Source organism: Diadema antillarum, unplaced genomic scaffold (genome assembly GCF_040938485.1).
Source record: "Diadema antillarum isolate AM-2024a unplaced genomic scaffold, OU_Dant_1.0 seq00001804_RagTag, whole genome shotgun sequence".
In the NCBI taxonomy this organism is placed as follows: domain Eukaryota; kingdom Metazoa; phylum Echinodermata; class Echinoidea; order Diadematoida; family Diadematidae; genus Diadema; species Diadema antillarum.
This window is the reverse complement of record NW_027272480.1, coordinates 660,752-677,332: the sequence shown is the minus strand read 5'-3', so window position 1 is coordinate 677,332 and position 16,581 is coordinate 660,752. Positions and strand designations below refer to the sequence as shown.

General features: G+C 38.9%; 1 protein-coding gene across 1 annotated transcript; it reads left to right on the top strand.

Moving 5' to 3' along the window:
• The first annotated feature begins 3,963 nt into the window (after window positions 1-3,963).
• LOC139712429 (uronyl 2-sulfotransferase-like) lies at window positions 3,964-15,344 on the top strand. Its single transcript, XM_071624251.1, has 8 exons — window positions 3,964-3,969; window positions 7,039-7,212; window positions 8,054-8,197; window positions 8,809-8,891; window positions 9,643-9,799; window positions 11,117-11,217; window positions 11,957-12,111; window positions 14,934-15,344. The coding sequence occupies exons 1-8, from the start codon at window positions 3,964-3,966 to the stop codon at window positions 15,092-15,094; spliced, it is 981 nt and encodes a 326-aa protein (XP_071480352.1). The 3' UTR covers window positions 15,095-15,344.
• The last annotated feature ends 1,237 nt before the right edge of the window (window positions 15,345-16,581 follow it).

Below are 16,581 nucleotides of genomic sequence, written 5' to 3'. Positions count from 1 at the left end.
CTCTAACCTTATCACAAACCTGTATTTAGCCCGGGGTAATTGTCCGGGGGGGGGGGGGGGTGCCCTGATACGCTTCAGGCGTTGTGAGAGAATATCATGTTATATTCTGGTATCAAAACAAGTGCCAGGTTCGTCGTAGAAAGTGCTTTGCCCCAACCATGATAATTGAAGTAATATACTATGGAGAGAGTTGAAAGGAATTGATAAAATCCACATAAATCATAAACTCTTGTGTAACAGTATAACGTTCATATAGTGGAGATGTCTCTCTCATTGTGTGCCATGGAGTTGGGTACAGTATCCTGGCGCTAGTTTTGATATACATGTACATTCACTTTCTTTTTATTTTATTCAAACTTAATTAAAAAGAGTATGCAATATTAAATACATGGGCTGTATTCATACACAACATGCTGGCCTATTGATACACCTGTCATACTTTGTTTCAAGTACCGATTAGGGTACCCACAGAGATATAACGTAAAATATAAGTCTGCTGCCATGACCAAAATAAAGTGGTAGACCAAAGGTTAAGAAAAAAGAAATGGCCACACGCACTCGCACAGTGAGACTTGAATGTTTAAAGTAATATTTTGGTATTACTACAGTATACCTGTGTATGATGAATTACCCAGGACTAGTTGTAGCGGCTGTATTTTCAGCGCATTGTGAGACTGGAATGCCATGAATATCTTGTGAAAAAAAAAGATAGCAAATGATTGTCCATGATGTGCCGAGGTTCTATTTAACAGGAAGTAAATCTAAATCATCTGAACTTCTTGTACAAGGTTTTATGAATATTCCAATTCGACATTCAATGAATGAGTAAAAAACACTTAGAGGAAATTATCATAGCAATGTTTAAAAAAATAAGTAGGCCTACACTTTGAAAATCGTATGAATGATATTTATATTCATGAGTAAAATTCAGGCAAAATAATATACGGTAGATAGGGGATGAATACTACACTGTATTGCTGCCTATGAATCTAATTACACTCTTTTTTTAGGGGGGTAAATTTACCAGTCGAATTTGCATATTGTATTCAGGGTAATATGACAGTGGCATTCTACATTCTACGTTCTACAGCATGCATTGGTTGTAAACTATTGGGAAATTTTGTTAGTCTCAAGAATATATACGAATGCAATTGTAGAATGGTCATTTCACATGTCCCCCCCCCCCCCCCCCCCCGTCACGGTGTTTGATACACCTGCTGGAATTTTTTCAGTAGTTACACCCAAGAACTTAATGGACAGCTGCCGCTCCCTCTTTTCACCGAGGAATATAATTAGCAACTCTGGCAAAATTTGAAACGGTGTCGGTGTTTTTATTTATACGTGGGTTAGAATACAAACATGATATTCTGTTTCACACATTCCTGTGGAAAATCACCTTGAGTACGTCGACTTGACGTGCATTCTTAAGATTCTTTCATTATTACGCAGTAAAATCAAAAGAAAAGATGAGTTCTTTCAAGTGACACAAACACAAGAGGGCGTGTCAAACTATATACATGTATTATGTAAGAGGGGATAGGGTGCAGTCAGAGATTGCTGGATATAATGTGTGGGACTTCTTGCCCAATACTAACCTATGCCTAACCTACTTTATTCTTCGAAAGTGGTCTTCAGCCGTGAAAAGGGTTTCTGTTGGAATGTTGACCAATAATGGCCTAACTTAAAAAAAAAATGAAAAGAAAAGAAAAGAAAAGGAGTTTCCTGTTGTCTATGGTGATCTTACTTTATGAAACCCACTAAGAGCTATCGGGTGGTGCTTTCACGCTGCTCAATTAACACGTTAGGCTCAAGAGTGTGCATTCTGTCCTAATACCATCAGAGATCCCACAACTAAAGCCTTGTGAAAATATGGCGGAAAGGGAGCACAGGTACATGAACTATCATTCTGCAATTTGTCCAAAGTTTACTTTTCTTAACCAATGAATATCATCGTTATACCGCACTGGGTGCCGGAACTAGGCTTTGCTATTTAACAGATTCTTCTGCTGGACAGAGCACTGTGTCCCGCAGTGTATGCACAATGCGTTCACGTAATCGACTACCATGCGAAAAACACTCGTATTTAAAGGGGCATTCCGGACGATTTTCATAATTTCACATCATGAAGTACATAAATCAACAGCTCCATGTATAGATTCGTGGAATTTATTGTGGTCCTTGAGCTGAGAAACCAATAAATTGAAAATCTTAAACAAATTACACTGAACAGTGTTGATGACATCAGAGCCTCATATATTTCATAAATGTAGCAGTGTAATTCCTTTACAATACCACTTGCTCAACAAGTTCACCTGTGAAAAATCTATGCATGCCTTCTTCTTTTGTTCTGCTTCCTGGAGTCCCAACTCATGCATTCTTATCATGCTTATGGTGAGGCTGGCATGTCATTATCCTTGTTCATCGCAATTTGTTATAAATTTTGAAAACATTCTCATTCCTTATCCCAATCACTGTAAATTCTGAAACTCTGTACTCAGTTTAACTGATTTAAAGCTGTTCAAATGTAAAAGTCTGAAAATCATCCGGAGGTCCCCTTTAACTGTGTGAAGATGATTTCATAGTGTGGTGTGATTTTTCACAGAGTGTTCACAAAATGTTCTGTGTTACACTGTTAATTGATGTATCACAATGCGTTCACAATGTAATAAACGCTCGAATTTAGTGTGCAGAGAATTCACACTGTTCACACTGTGTTCACACTGTGTTTCACATCGTGTTTCACACTGTGTTCACACTGTGTTCTTTCCAGCAGGGATTGCACGACGTTTGGAGACTATAGCCAAACAAAGGACGCCGTATCATCGATAATATCGATAATATCGACTCATCATATTGTTATGAGTCATAAATTCGATGTCGGCCTCTAAGTTTTTCTTTCTTGCCTCTTTCTTGCCACTTTCTCTCACTCTGTATGAAAATTTAAAATGGGTAAATCTGAACGTACTATTTTAGCATGGTCCATGATTAAAGCATGTTAATTAATCAGATTCTTTCAATTGTTCGTTTAAGTTTTACACACTACCAAAGACTTTGGTAGTACGTATATTGTTCTTTTTTCTCAACTGGGATTACTTATTGAGGGTTCGTGTACACCAGTATCGCCTGGCTGTTTCTCCTACAGTAAAAGAGTTGGAGGGACGCGTTCAATCATTAGTTGAGCATGAACTGTGACTATGTTCTTATATACATGTATTTACTAGTGGGTTTTTTTTTTTCAAGCTTTAATAGGGTGGCTCTCTGATATTCAGCAAATACATTTTGTTTGACTGCTTAAACATTGATATGCCTCGAAAGGTCAGGTTGTATCAGAAATAACAACCTGCTTGACTGCCGGTTGGAGTGCTATAGTATAGCTTTAGCATAAATATGACATCTCGTAAGATAGCGTCTTTCCACATTCACATCAATGTGTATGCCGTAGTAAAATGTTCCCCCTTTTTCTTCTTTTTCTTTCTTTGGATTGTTTTGTTTATTTTGTTTGATAACTTGTTGAATCTAGTGAACTGAAATTGTATGGAAAACCACTCATCCGAGACGCTTTTTGGGGCTCCCTGACAGGAGGGAAGATTTATGTCTTTGTTGTCTGTTCGTATCATTTTTTTTTATGTGTGTGTCTGTGACGTCACCAATTTGCAGATCAGGAGCACAGGCCTCTATTGTATCAGTCACATACAGACATCGTGTGGCCGCTTTAATAGCGCTGGAATGCGCCACCGGCGCCAATGTTCGACACATCAGTGACGGCGCGAGGGAGTCGAGAGAACTCTTTCCCGCGATTTGAAAGGATGCGCAAAGCACGACGTTTCGTCCTCGTGGTCGCTACGCTCGCCTCCGCGTGCGCCGTGTACTTCTTGGTGCTCCTCGGCGTCGAGAGGAGCGGCAGGCTGCTACCGGGCGATGTCGAGTCCGTCGTCGGCCGCGATGTCGCAGAGAGAGGCCTGCATGTCGGTAAGACATCAGCACGTAATAGCGTCTTTGTCTTTTGGATATCCATGTGGTCTCCTTCTGGTTTCAATGTGAGGGGGAAAGGAGGGGGCCAGAAAAGGATAAAGGATCTACTTTCTTCTTTTTTAATGTGGCGCACTTATTACTTCACTTTTTAACTTAATGTGGTATTCTTTGGTTCATACTTAAACCTGAAGGAGCCTAATTTCTACAGATGAATTGGATAAAAGAAATTGAAAAGAAGGGAATTGGCGTTATCATCCTGTTGACAACAGCTACAATGACTAAACTTTATACAACTGAATTTGATTTTATTGAACTGAATCAAATTTATTCGCAATCATTATCATTATAGTTCGTTTAACTATAAGATATTTCAACTTGGGTCTACCTCTAAATCCCACAATGATCACAACGTGACAGTAAACAAATGAACTAGAAATCAAGGCTTCAAGTGTTTTGTTGAAACCTGTGCCCTTTAGTACCTTGCGTGGACTTTCCACTTGTTCCTTGACTCCTAAGTTGTTTAATCATTGGCGGTGTACTCTTTTCCGACTTCAGATAAGATTAGAATCCATTGGAACGAATCTTGCTGCCTACAGTTTACACTGGATCAACACATCAGGGTACCATGAATTCAATTCCCACTGAAGGGGAAAAATAGATATGTAAACTGTTCTCAAAATGAGGCGCGGCCTTTAAAGTAGTTGACCTTTGATGCTAAGCTCCACTAAGACTTGTAAGAAAGTAGGCAAAGGATCTACAGACACTACAATCTGCCTATTCTTTAAGCTAGCTGAGTCAACTTTGTGAAGAATAAATTCCCTTAGCAGAGGAAAGTTTGCGCACATCTTGTCAAGCACCTTAATGGCAGACGTAAAAGATTTGTTTTAATTTTGTACAGTAATAGTGTGTGCAGATTCACTTTCGATTGGTGAGACGCTTCGTTTTATTGTGTGTGACCATTTCAAAGTGCGTAAACACACCGTCGCGGTTCTTCCATTTAATTAGTGGCTGCGGTCGAGAGGGGACCTCGTTTGTCGTCACATTGACGTCACAATGTACTACAGTATCTGCGAATGAACGTAAAAATAGATCACGTGACCTGACCTTGCCAATTATCGCACAGTCTGATCCCTGGCATTAAAATCCACTTAAAATCCATGAAAACAACAATCACACAATTACTGAATCAATGTGAAGTGAAACATTGTGCTGTTATTATTGTTATTATTATTATTATCATTATTATTATCATCATTATTCGGAATTTGCAAGCCAATACAAGTGAATGATCAAACACCCGACAGACAAATAAAACAAGTGTATAATAATAATAATAATAATTGCATTTATATGGCGCTTCATACTGACGTTTCTAAGCGCACTTTGCTACTCATACAAATAGACCAGAAAACACAATAACATTAACAAAATTAACGTTAACAGTAACAAAAGAAGAAGAAAGAAAAGAAAAGAAAAGAAAAATACATGTGATACAATGGTACAATAATTGATAACTGTGTGCGCCTCCAGAAAAAAAAATATATATATATATATTACAGCTGATTAAACAGGTGAGTTTTAAGAAGAATTTTAAATGATTCGACAGATGAGGCATTCTGAATATAAAGAGGAAGTTTATTCCAAAGAGTGGGAGCAATGGAAGAGAAGGCTCGGTCACCATAACGGGTTTTTGTACGTGGGCCATGAAGTAATTGGAGAGAGGAAGATGAACGGAGGGGTCTGGCAGAAGAGGAGGAGCGGAGAGAGACTAGGTCTTGAAGATATATGGGTGCAAGATTACGTGTGATTTTGTACGTCAGAAGTAGGATCTTGAAAGTAATACGGGAATGTACTGGAAGCCAATGGAGTGAGCGGAGAACAGGAGATATATGGTCATGTCTCCTACTAAGGGAGACTAATCTAGCGGCTGAATTTTGGATACGTTGGAGAGGGGATATGTGAGAAAGAGGGAGGCCGGCAAGGAGGGAGTTGCAGTAGTCCAGATAGGAGGAGACGAAGGCATGGACGAGCCGCTCAGCTGATGATTGATCAAGCAGACGCCTGATCTTCCCTATTTTGAAAATACCCCACGATGCAGACTTACAAATGTTTGTGATATGGTGTTTAAGAGTTAAGTGTTTGTCCAAAGTAAAGCCAAGGTCTCTAACACAGTCAGAGACCTTAATAATCCCATCCCGAGTAGTTAGATCTGGTAGAGGAACTGTGCTCCTAAACTGTGAAGAGAAATGGATGAGTTCAGACTTGTCTTCGTTCAGACGGAGTCTGTTGGCAGTGGACCAGGTTTTGATGTCGTTGAGACATTCTCTCAGTGAATTAACAGCAGCAATCCTATCGCCAGGTGACATAGTTATGTAAATTTGAGTGTCGTCAGCATACATAGCGTAGTTGACTCCATGATGACAATTGATGATTCTGGTGAGTGGACCTGTATAGAGGAGAAAAAGAAGGGGGCCGGCAACGGATCCTTGCGGAACTCCGCAGCTGATAGGACTAGGACGTGACCAGGTCCCATTGATTATCACCCTCTGTGTGCGATCTTGAAGATATGACTTGATCCATTGTATAATACAATGGATACAAGAAGTCAGGCTTTCCCTGATGTGCTTCTCCAAGGTGCCATGTTGAAAAAAAAAAAGCAATTAAAATCACTATGGCCCTTGGGCCTCTCCAACCAACTTAAGGAAGAATATCAGGGAATAGCTAAAACACATACAAATAACTTAACATATGAAGAGCTTATTGCAAAATGAGATAAGCGCCATTTCTAAGCATTTCAAAGTAAGTCCGTCATCAGATAGAGCAAAAGTAAACCTTTTCAGTAATACCTCACTTGTGACATATAACAAGGAATATTCTAGAAGTTATGATTAAAAAACCTCCTTTATTTTCTGTGTTTTTCAAAGCAGATTTAATCACAAATGTCTCAACTTAAGAAGAAGGGAGTTAGCTCCTTTTGGGATAAAACTCCTCATATTGTTCTGTAGAACCATGTAGTAGCTCCGTGGTAGAACACGAAGTAGGCCCCTATGGTTATTGCATGATTAGTTGTACTGTATATTTGTGCTCGAAATATGCCAAGAGACAAAAGCGAATGCAAATCTCTCTGAGAGTGTGCGTTTTCTTTCTTCTTTTTCAGGAACCCTATCTTGCCCAGTTGATCCGGAGTTTGCAGCGACAATAAACAACACCGTATATGGTCACCCCATTCTCGAGCTGAAGGTATTCTTCTTTTGTTACGTCATCGCTTTCATAAAGGGAGAAGGACAGTGTTTCCTTAACTATCTTTTTTTTTGAAAAAAACACCCTATGCTGACAATAGAAATGTCCTTCTGAGATTGTTATAACTGCTCAGTACCAGAAAGAGAAATCACATTTCTGAGGCATGATATTGTATTTTTTATGAGAATTTTCTTTTCACTAGTACTGTATACTTTGCTAGTCTTTTGTAAAGGCAATGAAAATATCTCTTTCAAAATGGTAAGATTTATAATTTTTGTTATTATTATTTGTTTAAATTTGTGCAAACTTTTCAAAAGTCTCTTATTTCCGTAAGTCATAAGATTCTCAAATTGGCAATACAGGGGTTAATGTTTCTCTGTCAAATATTGGCAACATCTTGTGTAGCCGACTTTTTTATTATTATACGGTATATTGAATCTATGTAAGAAGTTCCTTCTAATCGTTCTTAGACGTATAATTATGCAGTAAAATTCAGGGTTGATAATCTCTTATTTAATTATTTTTGTTTGTTTGTTTATCCATTTATCTGTCTATATACTCAGATGTTAACCTATTTTTCATTCTGTCGATATTATTACCATTGTTATTATTATTATTATTATTATTATTATTATTATTATCATTATTATTACTAGTAGTAGTAGAAGTAGTAGTGTCATTATCATCATTTCTATTTTCATTATCATTATCATTATTGTCATTGTTGTTGTTGTTGTTATTGTCATGGTTACTTCCTCTCTTTTTCTTTGCAACAGAGCCTCCCCCAGAACTTTATGACAGGGTTAACATGCTAATCTTTTATCTTTTTTTTTAATCGAAGGGAAGCCAAGTGCTCTATGTCAGCGTACCGAAATGTGGGAGTAGAACCTTCGTTTGGATCTCCTGGGCTCTGAAGGAAGCCAATAACATCAGCGATATAATCACTCTGCCATACCTGCTCAAGAAGCACTCCCCAGCTGAAATGGTGAGGGGATCGAGGGGATCGAGGGGATCGAGGGGTGGAAGTAGGGGTGTGGTGAAAGTTTGAAAGTTTGAAAGTTTTTTTTTCTTTCCTTGAAAAGAACGGAATTATTATCATCTTTTATGGGGCAGAAGATTATGTGTAGCACAGGTAGGCATGTAAAATGAATATTGAATATCTTGATTTACCTTGAGTCCACAATGTCATCAAAATATTGCATGTAAAAGCGATCAATTGAAGTGAAGAGAAACTTACTAGGATTTTTCTGTTTTGTTTTTGTTTTTCCAAACTGACAAAAATTCTGGTATTGCAACGTTGATGAGTATGCCGGTCGGATCGTGGTTTAATATACTTTATACGCCCAAAGAGAGAGAGAGAGAGAGAGAGAGAGAGAGAGAGAAGTATGCATGTGTTACATTACAAATGGTCTTAGCAAGCTTTTCCAACATATCCAAGCTGCATTTGGGGCGCAACAGAGAAGTGTGACAAACACTAAACAGCACCTCGAATTCATACCCAAAGATCGACAACTTTTTACATCTCCATAGAAGGGATCAAAAGAGCAATATATATTAGACTCAGAGATATTTTTTGTCCATTTGTCCTTCGTCCAGAAACTGTTGATGGATAAGAATTTTGAAGCATCTCCACCAAGGTCGCTTTTTCATGGACATATTCGCTTCTTTCCTCCTTCAAGGTAAGTTTTTAAAAAGAAAATAACACAAAGAAGATAAGTTAAACTCCTATTAACGCTGCATGTTATTGTCCAATCCTCAACATCACAGAAACGTTGTGCAAGAAAAAAAAAAACCCAGACCACTTACTCGCCCCATGGAGCTCCATGCTCGCCCAGTAAAAGGTGTTGACGTGAAATAGCGATTGACTCAAACCGTGATGTTGTTTATGACGACTTATTCCTAAACGTTTATCAAAACCTTCAATTGTTGGACTTGCCAAGATAAGAAATGTTTAACAGATTCTTTTTTTTTTAATCATTCTCTCTTTCTTCTCCAATGGTAGTTTTATGTTAATTGTCTTATATTTTTACTTTCAGGTTCCAAAGTTGGAAGGCTGTTTGATGTAATATACCGTGTCATTTCTATAATTTCCATGTTGAATATGAGCGTTCGCCTTTTGAACATTCAGGAAAGAAATGAAAAACGAATGGCAACAGACAAAAACATAGCAAAAACAAATGAACTCAAATATGCACTATGGAGAAGAAAGTGAGGGGGTATGGGAAAAGATGTAACTGGATATTAGTTGCGTTTGTCAGCAATTATTGAGATAAAAACGAATGGAATAATGTAGTCGCCATTGGTCACTGGGTTTGAAATTGATTGCCAGACCTGAGACGGATGGAGAAAATTACAGTTTCAACTTCTTCTTCTTCTTCTTCTTCTTCTTCTTCTTCTTCTTCTTCTTCTTCTTCTTCTTCTTCTTCTCAGCTCAGCAGTGCATCCAGTCTTCATCAGCATCATCCGGGACCCACTTTCTCGCCACGTGTCCTGGTATTACTTTATGAGGTTTGGTGATGCTGACATGAAAGCGAGCGAACTCAACAAAGGACTTTCACAATCGGCGGACGTGGCGGGGATCAATGAGGTATTATACAATGGTTACATTGCAGTGTGATCGCCATGGGGCAGATTCATACAAATATGGATGGACGAATATGATTGATCGGGCTTAATGAGAGTAGGCGGGGAAAAGGCTGCGAATGTATTTTATTAATGGGCTGGTTCTAGGACCGTGAGGGGAGGGGCATATCGGAAGGGGCTGGTAATGAAGTTATTTAGGTGTGGGAAGAAGACTATTGTGGAGAAGGAATTTGGAAAGGTGAGGGTTGCGTTGGATTTGGGGAGGGGGGATTCAGGCAGAGGAGGGGTTTCTGTGCGAAGGGATTTGTTTTGGGGGAGGAGTTTGATGGGGGGGGGGGGGGTCGTTCTGGGGTGGGGTTCGTTCTTGGGGGAGTTTTGGTTTATAGACAGGTACTAGTTATTGAGAGGAGTTTTGGTGGGAGTGGGATAGGGCGGGTTTGATTGGGGAGGGATTTGGCTGAGTAAGATGTTGGGATTGTCGTGGAGGGAGAGCTGTGTGTGTGTGTGTGTGTGGAATTGATCTATAGGCCTACAAAATGGTGGGATTTGAGTTTAAAACAAGTTGAAAGTGGAGGAAAGACGCATTTTTATTGACTTTGGCACACGGTTGATTTACAGGGGATGTTGAGTAACCGATCAGAGGGAATCAGTGGGAATGCTGAGGGATGATTGTTCCAATCCTTGTGGGATTCATTTAAGAGTACATTATATATCTACTGTTGTAGATATATTATTAATGCCCCGTCACTGACCAGGCACGCTAACCTGGAAACATTAAACTGCACATTAATTGAATATGAGACCATTCTGAAGCAAATAATTTTCACACAACAATAGATATATAATGTACTCTTAAATGAATCCCACAAGGATTGGAACAATCATCCTCCAGCATTCCCACTGATTCCCACTGATCAGCTACTAGCATTAAAAGCAAAACAAAACATTGCATGCTGATATGGTTCATAGTCATAGATACGCGTCGTGTCATACTATGGTACTCCGAAGAAAAACACCTGCCGTGCAGCTTGTGATTCGATTCAAGTTGTTACGCAATAATGATAATATCACGTTGCTATAAATGATAATACTATGTATCACGTTCAGAATTCCAGAACTTAGCATCAAAACGCTATAAATAAGATATTACTGTAATAGCTTATCATCCTGTTCATTATCACTGTCTATTCGTATTATCATTATAATTATGACTATTATCATTAGCATCATCATCATCACCATCATGCTGCTGTCCTTGCTTTTGACAATGTTGCGATTTGCTGAAATGCATGAAACCCTGCCCTTTCTCTTTCCTGCGCAGACTTATGACGAGTGCGTGCTGAACAACAAAGCCGACTGCGCATGGCCGTACTATCTGCACATGAATGTTATCACTTTTTGCGGTTATGAGAAAAAGTGCGAGTAAGTGACCCTCGACCCTTGACCCTTGACCCCGTGAAGCGCTCTGAGGAAGATCATTGAATGAAAAATGTCTACAGGAAACGCTAGAATGTGTGTAAGAGTATACATCTTTGCAATGACGCAGACCCAAAAGATTGATGAAGACAATGGTTTGGGTCTATCATTATGTATACATTTTGTATGAATGTAGCCCTTCTGTATTATTCATTGTATTGCTGATACGTTTTGCAGTACATTGTAAAGATAATGAAAAAAAAATACTTTGTTAACAACTTATGTTTATACATAAACATGTATGGCACAAACTCTTTATGTATACAATCATGTATATGTGTGTGAATGTACAACAATGATACAGGAACCAATAAATCAAATCAAATCAAATCAAATCAAATCAAATCAATGTTATGGTCTTTATAAATTTTGAAGATGATTGAAGGAGGACACGCCCAAATAGATATCTCATTTACGGATAAACGAACCTTCGGAATAACGCAACTTTATTTCGTTTTCAGAATTACAAATTGCAATCGAATTTTCTTTGCACTCTATTCATTCAATGCTGTTCAATTCCGTTCCGTTTAAGCCATGTCAAATCCAGTCATCTAAATTCAGTTCTGTCTTGTTTGTCCATAGTCAATTATCATGAGTTTCTGTCCATTCCTATCCATCCAATTCAACTCACCACAGCCTTTAGTTGTTCAGTTTGATAGTCGTTTGGATTCCATTGTCTTTACAGTTCTCCGGAGACTGCCCTGGAGCAGGCGAAAAGAAACGTGGATAACTTCCTCTTTGTTGGTATCATGGAGGAGTACGAGGATTCGTTACGGGTGCTGGAGCGTCTGATACCAACGATGTACAGGGGTACCAGCGAACAGTATTTCAAGAACAAAGGTTAGTCTCAATCTGCGGGCTACATATTTCATTGAAACAATATAGTCCATGGGCCAGGCCAGATATTGGTACCATCTGAGGTGGCAAAACCTTTTTGGTGTCATTTTGTTTGTCGGGCATAGATATGCTTATCAAGCTATGATAGCATTTCCAAATGAGTAGCTTAGTCATAGTAAATGAATTTTTAACCAATTTGGTCTCGTTGTTATATCCCTATACTTCTGAATCGAAACTAACCGCCATACAAAGAAGAGCACTGTCTTCTGTATGTTCCATAGAGCTGTAAAATGCAGCTCTATGGTATGTTCACAGGTGTTCTGTTGTAAACGCGGTGCGCTTAGTCTTTATTCAAGGCAGCGAAGGGAATATCCAAAGGTTATGATGTCCACAGCGCTTAGTCTTTATTCTAGACGGCGAAGGGAATATCCAAAGCGTATGATACAGTGTATATCCTTTTATCTAAAAACAACAACAACAACAAAAGCAATTCCTAGTGAATTTTACCGTATTTTTCAATCATTTATCATTTTCCGGTGAAAACGCTACGGTGAAAACGCTGATACCACGCCAATGTCGCTTTATTTCCCTCCAACAATATAAGATAATGCAAAAACAATGTAACGGTACACTACGATACATTATAATGAATGATATTGTAAATGAACAGAGTGATTTTTGTTTAAAACTGATGTATTTGTTGATAGGGTAGTATAAAAACAGTATGGATAATCCATTTTATGAGGAACTTTAGATACGATAACGGTACATTGGTCTAGATAAAGAACTAAGCGCACCGCGTGACAGCTGTGGACATCATAACCCTTTGGATATTCCCTTCGCTGCCTTGAATAAAGACTAAGCGCACCGCGTTTACAACAGAACACCTGTGGACATACAGAAGGCAGTGCTCTTCTTTGTATAGCGGTTTAGTTTCGATTCAGAAGTATAGGGATATAAATACGAGACAAAATTGGTTAAAAATTCATTTATTATGACTAAGCTACTCATTTGGAAATGCTATCATAGCTTGATAAGCATATCTATGCCCGACAAACAAACTGACACCAAAAAGGTTGTGCCACCTCAGATGGTACCAACAACCCATTTTTCGGGTCTTGGCCCATGGACTAATATGGTTTAAAGGCATACAATCGTGGCGAGTGGTTTGTGCGGCACGGAGACGAACGCAACACGCTGCCTCCCCCATTCTGTATCAAATGTAGTGACCTCGAATGAGAATAGCGCTGGCTCAATGGGTTAGCGAACAAAACTCTAGACTACAAGAGCTCTGTGCTACACATCTCCTGGCCCAAAATGGCTGTCCGAGCGAGCCACGAGAGCTTCCGAATGGACGCACATTCTCAGTGCGCATGCGCATGAAGAGAGGCCAAAAGAGCCACTCGTCTTCTGGCCTCTCTCCTCCAATCACCGCAGCTCGCGGTCACAATGTTTGTGTATGATGCGTACACACACACGCACATACACACACGTGTCTCATTGGCAGCATTGTCCCACACGTTTATGGATATAGCACCGAGTCTGGCATTGCGCAATTGCATGCACAAACTTCGGTCGTTCGGAGTTTACGTACCATTAGGGATGACAATCGTCTGCCTTTAAAGTGAATATTATTCAACAACAACATCAGCACCAAACACAACACCACCAACAAGGGAATAGTCCATCAAACAATCACTCCCTGGTATGTCTAAATGTAATTCGTTAATCCATTGAAAAGGAGGTGTGTACAAACGAACCTTCGGAATTACGAACCTCATTTCATTTTCGGGTGTATGGACCTTCGGAATAACGAATGCTATGTCACAAGTGAGGTTTTACTGGAAAGGTTAAATCTTTCTCTATGTGATGGCGCACTTACTTTTAAATGTTTGAAAATTGCATTTAGCTCATTTCGAAATAAATCTCTTCATTTCGTACGAACTGTCGGAAGAAGACGGAAAGCGGTACACCGTGATTATTGTTGTATAGAAAAGAGTTGACAAAATACTGACCAGCATTTAGTATCATCTTTTAGTTTTCCTAGACCATCATTTCTTCGTTTATTTTAACAACGCGATAGACAAAATGCGTTTCATTCTAGCGATGCTATCGAGTTCCATGCTCAAGGATCACCCCACTGTGAAAACTTTCTATCACAGAGGAAAAACCCAAAGCATGATTTCAAGAGCATTTCTTGTTTCCTCGTCCTAGGAAGACCGAAAATCTAAATGAAGGGAAATATAATTATACATATTATTCAGGGAAAGTGCTATGAACTTCAACATTTTAGTACCCATCACTAGAGGGCGTTAATGGAATAAGAGACACGACAAGAAGAGAAAAGTAAAGCATAACATGCTCTCAATTTGACTAGCGCCCTCTAGTGAATGCTACTTAAAAAAATTAATGCAAGTTCATAAGACTATCCATATTTTTCCCCATTTTTCATTTCTTTATTTTACATTTCTTGTCCAAAGCAGACATTTTGAATATGTTATCATTTTTTATGCTCTGCCTTGGCTCAGAAAAAAAATCTCTTTAAGCATAGAAAAGTGGCTGCAAGAAATGTTATGTTAAAAACATGATCGTGTCATAGGTTCTGCCAACTGCTTTCTCTGCCGACAACTGAAGCTGGGAAATGGGAAAAAGGTATACAACGGTTAATTCTGACCAGTTCCGTACGTTTTTCTTATTCCATCAGGTAGTTTGTTATGTTCACTCTATAAAAGATGAAGATTTGACATCACTGTTTTGGGTCATTGAATTGGGATTTCGGGAATCTCTTTGACATTCTTCTCTTTACTCTTTTCTTCACTTCACAGGAGAGTTTGCGTCAAATTCAAAAACTGCCTTCAAAAAGGAGCCATCTTCTAAGGCAGCGGAAATAATGAGGGAACGACTGAAATACGACTACGAATTCTACTACTACGTCAGAGAACGGTTCCACAAATTGAAGAAACATTTAGGAATAGGACCGTGCTGAGATGTCTTTCCCCCAAAATGATGAAATGGCTGAAATATGAGAACTCCAATGTCCACGAAACGAGGAAAACCAACTGCAGAGACATTGTGGAAGACATTACAGGTTGTCATGGACAAGGACTAATGCAAGTGCTTGGATGTGTTTGCTGCAGAGCACATGATAGATTCAGTGTAGCTCTATTCACAGAGGCAGGAAATAGGAATAAGTGTACGCTTATCATCATCATTATGGGTATCTAATTAGCATTCTATTCCAGTACATGTATACTCTTGAGGAGTACACAAACTAAGGTATACGCACTGGTTTTTAATTTCATACTTTGTATGATGATGATGACGATAAAACATTATAGACATTTCTATCGAGCAACAAATCTACTCATGGGTGCTATAAACCTCTTGAAAGAAGCAGTTTATTGGCATTGTATGGAATAAGTGGTGGTTTTCTGTCTGACACTTTGTGCATATGCCACTCAAAAGAGTCGGTCAGCAAAAATAATCGTGTCGATGGAAGTTACTCCCTGTACCCACGCGTAGATCTAGGAGCATTATAATTCAGCAGTTTTGTAGCACACGTAAATCTAAACTGACAAAATTTAAATGTTGTTAGAGTGGAGGGCGATGACCGTTTTTATTTATACGCATCCACGTTGACTGCAGATTTGTGAAAGGCAGACATTTTGACAAGTTTTTTCTTTCAGAATAAACACAGTACTAAACTATTCGTATATTTTCAAAAATTAAAATGTACAAAGTGTAAGTATAGTTATTCATGGTCAGCTGCAGCAACACCAAATTCTTGGACTCAACGCAGAACCGATGCGTTTATGTATTTAAATTGCACTGTTACAGATTTGTATTTTTTGTTACCAGTACATTGTATGTGATGTTTGAATTTTGAGATCAATCAACTCGTCCGTAACCAATGTTTAATTAAAGTTTTGATGGTATTACCATTTCGAACGGTATGACCTGAGCAGCAATACTAAAGTATCCGCAAGGGTTATGATCATGATGGTGTACCGATGGTAAAACTGCCTGTAACTACAAATAATGAGAAGGTGTGCTTTTTGTCTTTATTTTTCTTTTGTATTAATCTGTAGTTAGTTGGTCACAGAGAAACTTAGTGCATTACTTATTACATTTCTTGATAAAGGGACAAAGTAGTGCATGGGGTATTTGGGTGATTAATTTTGGCTCAGTCAATATAGCGCGTCAGCTGCCTCAATCCATGACCCGGGTTCAATTCCCAAGTCTACAGAGTTCAGCAGTGTTGTGCGTAATCACGCTGTCCTCTTCAGGAAGAGGCAATGATAAAAAGGTTTGTTATGATGATGGGAAACTGTAATCATAATTGTAATGATGATAATAACATTGCAACAACGATCATAATGACGATTCAGATGTGTACGGTATACTGCCTGAATAGCGTCAAATGTATTTTGACGCAATCTTCTCCGCGCTTTGTTTGTTCGCTTGTTTGTTTGT